The sequence below is a fragment of the Nanorana parkeri genome, unplaced genomic scaffold (assembly GCF_000935625.1).
Source record: "Nanorana parkeri isolate BGI_ZX_2015 unplaced genomic scaffold, ASM93562v1 scaffold183, whole genome shotgun sequence".
In the NCBI taxonomy this organism is placed as follows: domain Eukaryota; kingdom Metazoa; phylum Chordata; class Amphibia; order Anura; family Dicroglossidae; genus Nanorana; species Nanorana parkeri.
Genome location: NW_017306451.1, coordinates 422623 through 430343, shown reverse-complemented (window position 1 = coordinate 430343; position 7721 = coordinate 422623). Strand labels below are relative to the sequence as shown.

At 43.6% G+C, this 7721-nt stretch overlaps 1 protein-coding gene across 2 annotated transcripts in view; it reads left to right on the top strand.

Annotated features, from left to right (window-relative positions):
- The window catches only part of LOC108785905 (occludin-like), a 37066-nt gene that overhangs the window by 7399 nt on the left and 21946 nt on the right, over positions 1-7721 (top strand). The window contains exons 2-3 of one of the 2 annotated variants that reach the window (XM_018555089.1): positions 2429-3163; positions 3268-3429. In XM_018555089.1, the coding sequence (XP_018410591.1) occupies positions 2444-3163; positions 3268-3429 (882 nt within the window). In that variant the 5' untranslated portion in view covers positions 2429-2443. Of the gene's footprint in view, positions 1-2426; positions 3164-3267; positions 3430-7721 lie in introns of both variants that reach the window. The other variant, XM_018555090.1, reaches the window with a different exon arrangement.

Sequence of the window (7721 nt, the reverse complement as noted above, 5' to 3'; positions counted from 1 at the left end):
ATCCAGGCTGCAACACCTCTCCACCAGGCTAACAGTGATCACTGTCAATGACAGGCAGCCAGCCGCCTGTTGTATTCGGATCCCCGCACAGCACACACGCCGGAACATACAGCTGTCCCTCCGTGTGTGTCACAGACTTTACTGCAGTTCATTGTACAAAGTTTTTACAATGAACCGCAGTAAAGTCTGTGACATGGAGCTGGAGGGACAGCTGTCAGTACACACTGCGGGACGGGTGGCTGCGGCAGAACGTGGATGGAGAGTCGGGAGTCGCGACACTAATCTTGGGGGGGGCAATTGCCCCGTTGCCCCCCTGGATCCGCCACTGAGGAGGAGAACCTTGGCTGAGTGGGTGTTCGGCAGTGGGAACCCGTCCACACAAGCGGGTGGCTGGAGACGGAAAGAGAGAGGGGAGAGCCGAAGGTCCGTTCCTGTCACTGCTGTGTCTGCAGGAGGTAGACTGAGTCGGACTCGGCGGCTTCCGGTCGGCTACTACGGGCGCTTCACATACCTTCTTGTCAGTTGTTGACGTCACTGCGCCTCGTCTCGTCCTCAGTGCGCTTGCGTGGCAGAAGATATCGTCTCTGAAGCTCTTTTCTGCGCCTGCGTGCCCATCAGTGACCTTTGAAGTGGTACGGCGGACCTGGGCTCACGTGCCAGCAGAAACGGCCCCGCGTGCCCACTCTGACACGCGTGCCATAGGTTCGCCACCGCTGACATAGGGCCATGAGACATAGGGCCACCTAAATTAGGACCCGGAGACTGCCAGGTGACCCCGCTCGGAGCGCCGCCCACCGGAGCAGCAGTGACGCGACGCTCGGCAAAGTAAGTAAGAAGAAAAAATAAAAACATAGCGCAAGCTTCGGCGCTAGGCTTCGGGGCATTTTGACAAGTACAAATACTTGTCAAAATGCCCTGTATCGGGCCCGATTCCGATGCTAGCATCGGTATTGGGACATCCCTAATTACAACACACACAGGTACCATGGGGAACAAAAGTAGCCACCCTCCAGAAGGAAGGACAGTGTCGGCACCAATTCAGAGATGATTTGAGGATCTACAGCTGGGTGATGCACTATTGTTAATAGTTAAGGTACTTGCATGCGTTTTTAAGGTTTAGCTCCTGAGTTTAGTGTCACTTTAAAGGAGAACTATGGGGTTAGGGCTTTTCCCCATAGTTCTCCTAAGGGTAACGAGAGGACACAAACTAGCGTCCTCCCATCACCCTAAGCTCAGTATACCGCGAGCTACAGCTCGCGGTATACTGTGACGCCGCAGTATACCGCGATCTACAGACACGCCGCAGCTGAAACGGTTCCCGACAACTATGTCTGGATCCGCGCAGCTGCGTGGGTGACAGCTGGCTCTGCCTATCTAGAGGCAGAGCCAGCTGTACCCGCCCCCTCCCCCGTCCATTCCGCCAGTCAGCGCTGGCAGATCGGAGAGGGGAATCCAGCCCCTCCCCCTGTCACGGCAGAGAGCCATGACAGGATCGAGAAGTGAGCGAACGCCGCTATGTGTTCGCTCACTTCCCGATCTACTGATCCGACCTGTGACAGTCTCACTGTCACAGGTCGGCTAGAACTATGAGGATGAGTGAAAAGCACTCACCTCATAGTTCTCCTTTAAATACACTTAAGACCAAACCAACATATAATTTTCTGGAGGGTAGAATTGTGTGGAAATCTGTAGGTAGAGCTTTACTAACCCTTTCAGCTTCATCTCTGTTCCTCTAAGAAATTGCTTTCCTTGGTGAACTCGTTTTCACATGTCTGGACTGGAAAAATTCCACCACAAGGTAGCAAAGCTTACACTTTAATTGTTCCCAGACCCAAAACAATATATTTTTATATTTCTGCTTACAATTCGTTAGTTGCATTAGCTGTTTTGGTTTTTGTTAGGCTTTTTTCCCATTATTTCGGATGGCAATCCTGCCAGTAACATATTTCCTGTCCTGAGGTAACAACACTTATTCACTGTACTTTATTCTATGCAGGAGCAGTGTTTTTACCCTAAGACAGAAGATTTGTTAGGATTACACAACACCTTACCCTCTCCCCATTTATGTATCACGTGGGGGGGAGTGTTCTGTAGTCCACAGATGTGCACTGAGAGGGCTGATTGCATTGTTATCTGATGACCATACAGAGTGCACAAGATAGAAGACAGCACTGGATTTTTGGCAGGACGAACATGTATTTTTGCACTTAATGAACAGATAATACAGAACACATTCACTGGCATATTTAACAGGCCAGAAGAGGCAAATCAGAGAATTGTCAGGGTCTGCATGCAGTTAAATTCTGTTGCCCACAAACTGTGAAAGTGAGTAGATCACTGAAAGCTTCATGGCTTTGGATTTAGATAGCAGAACTGCAAAATGAGTGTAGAAGTAATGGTATTTCATGTTTCTTCTTTCACCTTACAGGACACTAATACCACAATGTACAGTCAGAAACGCTATGACAGCCCACCAGATTACAGCCCACCTACGTACCTTCAACAGAACAGCCATGGTCCTGGATCCTATGGTTATCACATTCACTCTGCCCATCCTGATTCATTTTACCAAGAGGACATCCCCCCACAGCACTTCTATAAGTGGAAATCACCACCTGGCATTGTCCGAATTCTTCAGGGCATTGTTGTATTTTTATGTTTGGCTATTTTTGCCTGTGTGGCATCAACGTTGTCCTGGGAATATAACTATGGATACATGGGCGGCTTAGGTGGATACGGCTATGGTGGAGGCTATGGTGGATATGGTGGCTATGGTGGATATGGTTATGGGGGTAACTCAGGCTATGGTTATGGCTATGGTATGACCAACCCTCAAGCTGCAAGTGGCTTCATGATGGCCATGGCTGTGTTGACTTTTATAGCTAACTTGGGACTCTTTATAGCAAGTGTAACTAAATCTGGTGGAACTCGATCACGTAAGTTCTTTATGATTATATTGGTGCTGAGTGCAGTTTTGGCTACCCTGGATATTATTGCCTCTATTGTGTACATTGTTGGAGTAAATCCAAGAGCCCAGATGAGTGGTGGCATGTATTATAGTCAGATGATGGCATTATGTAACCAGTTCTACTCTCCTGTGACTTCTGGAGCAGGCATCATGAATCAATATCTGTACCACTACTGCATGGTGGATCCACAGGAGGTAAGCTCGTGTTATTTGCATTGAAAGAAAAAAGCTGGGATTTATTTTTGTAACATATTATCACCATATAAACTACTGCAATCATTTCTATATGTTTTTCCTAGGCCATTGCTATAGTGTGTGGCTTTATTGTGGTCATTCTGCTGTGTGTCACATCCTTCTTTGCACAGAAGACAAGAAGCAAGATATGGCGTTACGGAGAACCTAATATTTACTGGGAAAAACCCTTTGAGCCCTATCAAGAGGGTCCTAATGTGGAGGAATGGGTAAGAGCTGCATTAATAATTATCAATACAAAATCTCAGTTCTCACTGATCTGTAAACATTAAAATTAGGTTATTATTTTTAAGTGACTTACATAAGAGTTGTTGTTCATTTAGAGGTTAAATCTAGATATACATTTAGTTTGTGGAAAGGGTGTGTAAAACATGATGTTATATTTATCTATCTATCTACATAGACCTGTGGGGGTCAACTTACAAGGTATAATGTGTCTCTGTTGCAGTCCCTGACACCACCAAGGGGCTGCACATAATATTCAATATATGAAATGTATAGAAGACTGTCAGAGACTGCAGATATACTATAGGAGATGGCTAGAATCTGTAGAAATATTTCAGGTGTGGTTGGGGACACATTTATTGAGACATGTGGAGATCAACAAAATTGTAGCTCAATGTTCCCTCTTTCATTAAGGGTTGCTGGGGTCTGAGGGCCAAAAAACAAGTACCAAAGAGTTGATGTGGCCATTGTGCTGCAGGTTGGAAACCAAGGTCATAGGTGCACTGTAAAGATCTTCTGGACCTCTGGCTCTTTTCTCTGTTGACTGGCTATTCCTATGTCCTAAAAATAATAACTTTTTATTTGCATTAAAATGTATGCATAGCCAAAACTTTTTTTTTAGCTTTGGATAGAGTAGTAGGGTTAAAACACCAGCCATGTTATATATTGTTTTTGTCTGTGTATCATTGGAGGAATTTACATTTACATTTCTTCCCAGTGATACATCTGAGCCGACCTGTGACAGTCTCATTGTCACAGGTCGGCTAGAACTATGAGGTGAGTGAAAAGCACTCACCTCATAGTTCTCCTTTAAAAGAAAGCTCCTAAAGCGTGGGAATTTCCCTCTTAGATAGTTGTCTCTAAAACCGATATTGTTCTTGGAACAACTCTAAAATGTTTTATTTTCTGTCACTTTCTTTCTTTTTGACAATGGTCACCAATAGAAATAGGATGGGGGAATGGGGAATAACCACTAGCAGTGGTTCAATAACTATTTTATGTGCAGAAATAATGATTAAGCTCCTATATAATGTTTAGGTATTTCTATCCAAATATTTTAATTTCTATGCCTCAAGTAACATTTACAGTAATATATACTATGCCATTATTTCTATAATATTTATTATTTTCACATTTGCTGTCCACAATCATATTTTATTAACTACGCCACATTAAATTCTATGGAACACCTGCTCCACATGATCTTACTTGCTGCCACACACACATGCACTCCACATTTGATGGTCTGCAGATAATTAGTTTAAAATTCTCATTTGCATATGCTGGTATTTGCATGAGAAAAAAGAAATGAGGCTGGGAAAATAGACCGAATCAAGCCATAGTTATGTGATTGCATTCAATTCAACCTGGATAATAATGTCCTATAGTCCACTCAAAACTAAAAAAAAAAAAAAATTGTAGATTATGTTGGGGAATGTATCACCTATCAGCTTCTTCAAATTTAAACTGGATGCATAAAAAATGAATAAATTATTTAAGTTGATGCAGTGGTGAGCTTAGGAGATATGAGAGGCTAGTGTGTGAATCATCCCGCCAGTACCCTCCCAGAATTAATATGTTCACCTTCAAAGAGGTGTAATCAAAGTTTTATTTTAAACTGGCAAAAGGTTAATACTTGTTTAGCATTGGCTTGGATTGGATCCTTGGCATGCCCATTGTTAAGATTTTGGAATTTGTCCTACAGAAAATTTGGTGTACCATGTTGCTTCTAGTCAATGTGGGGTTTTGTGGTTCTTGATGGAGCTCCTGTGTAGGTTCATCCTGAGATGCAGCTTAAGGCCAGTTTCCCCAATGTAACAACCTTTGTCACATGGTGAACACTGTATCATGTACAACACGTTAGCAGATGTACATGAGTATGATCCCTTAATGGTGTACATTTTGTTGTTGTGACTCGCTGTATTCTTGTCACATATATGTTGGCAAAGTTTGCAGCGGGGTTTTTTGCATTGTACTGTGCCATTCTGTGTCCGTTCCTCTTCTGGGGTCAACTTACTGCGTACCAATCTTCTTCTCAGGTTCAGTGGTTGATTGAAAGCCAGTTTTGGGGGCTGAGGGAAAATGTCTTGTAGTATGGGGTCTTCTGAGAGTACTGGCTGTAGATCTTTGATGATTTTGCGTATTACCTCTAAAGTGGTGTTGTAGGTAACTACAATAGGGGTCCTGGTTGTGTTTTTCTTCTTGTACTGTAGGAGTCTTTCCCGTGGTGTTTTTAGGGCAGATTTAATTTTTTTGGATATAGTCTTTTCCCTGTAGCCCTTTCGCCGAAGTGTGCTCAGGTGTTTGTCTCTGTCCTCAGTGTCAGAGCAAATGCAGTGGTATCGGATTGCTTGGCTGTAGATGACACCCTGTTTAGTGTGACTCGGATGGAAGCTGGCATTATGGAGGTAGCTGTACCTGTCTGTGGGTTTTCTGTACACTGAAGAAAGGAGTGAGCCATTGCTGACAGTTATGGCACAATCCAATACATGCTGCCCAAAATCCATAAGCCAGGAAACCCAGGACGACCCATTATTACAGGTATGGAAACAATTACAGAACAAATATCTGGCTTAATTGAAAACATTCTGAAGCCCCTTGTTATCACAACTGAGAGCTTCATACAGGACACCACAGATGTTCTTAACAAACTGAGCCAAATGTGGCTTACACAAGACTTTCTTTCACTCCTAGCCGCTAAACAGAATGGTGGAGGAGTGAAAGAAAGGTTTAAGGCACATGTTTACTTTTAGTACATAAAACATGCATGAGGCATGTTCGGGGTAGTGGGTATAGAGATGGATATGATATAGTTCATACTGCATACGTAACTACTATAATTGTGATGTGCAAAGATTGCAAACATTTTTTATCTTGAGTAGCGTGCAGTTTGCTTTCAGTTTGCTTACATTTAGGCTGGGTTCACACCTGGGCATTACTATAGGCGCATTTTCAGCTCGTTTTTAGCACGTTTTTTAGTTCAGTGAAACACGCGTTCGAAGCTCGTTTTTTATACCTCCCTTGCGGTATGATTTTTTTTTTCCTTGTTTTCTCTATATTTTTTTCGGGGGTTTTTTTAAAAAACTTTTTAAACTTCCCGCCGGTTCTGCCCCCCTGCGACGCGGACGCTCGCAAGGGACGGAAGACGGCAGCGGCCAGAGGACACAGCGGGGATCGCGTACAAAGTAAGACCTACACTGTATTCCCGAGTGTGGCTCGGGGATTACCGCTTTGTTAACCCCGAGCCACACTCAGGAATTCCAATGGATACACGCGTAAATAAGCCCCAAAAGAAGCTCCTGTACTAATTCGGGCATAGGGCATTTTTCAGCGTCAAAGTGCGCTGAAATACGCCCAGGTGGGAACCATGCCCATAGGAAATTATGGGATTTCACTGCTTGAGCGTTTTTCAGTGCTTCGATCAACGCTGAAAGACGCCCAGGTGTGAACCCAGCCTCAGAACAGAACAGATACAATCAGAACTAGTAAATGTGTCTGCCCCACAATGAAGGTAAAGTAAAATTACTGCCCAATGTATTATTTTAGCAGGCAATACTATTAGTATTAGTAGATCACACACAATATACCACTTTAAATAAAATGACAGACTTAGGATGCATAGCTTGGCATAAATGAATACTAGATTTACAATTTCATCTCATAGTAACCTATTGACACTAATAAGAAGGCATAAAAAGTAATGCCTAACTAACAAACCATAATTCACTATATTGAACCAAAAAAGTCAGACAAAAATGTATTATATTAAGCAATATCTTTAGAAAGATAAGTTGGCTATTTCTAATAAAATGCTTACATCCTTCTCCACTCAATCAAGCAGGGGATCTAGGTGGAATTTTCTTTAGTTGTGTGTGCTCTGTCATTAGCAAATGGTTTAGATGTTTTTCATTATGCCTTCACTGGCATCTTTGACTTGTGGCTAGACAAGTACATAACCCCTGGATAAACACCAGGGAGGAATAATAGAGGGGACCACTGTAAGAGCAAATGGTTTAGATTATTTCTCATTATGCCATCACTGGCATCTTTGTCTTGTGGTTAGACTTGTACATAACCCCTGGATAAACACCAGGGAGGAATAATAGAGGAGACCACTGTAAGAGGAGAAGAGATGCGCTACAGGGGGTACTGTGGGGCAGTGGCGGACCTAAGGAATAAAGGGCCCTGGTGTGGGTGCGGATCTCACTGGCCCCCCAACCCCCCCAGCGGTCTCTGCAGCAGAGGAGCTTACACTCTAATGCCCCCCCCCCACAGT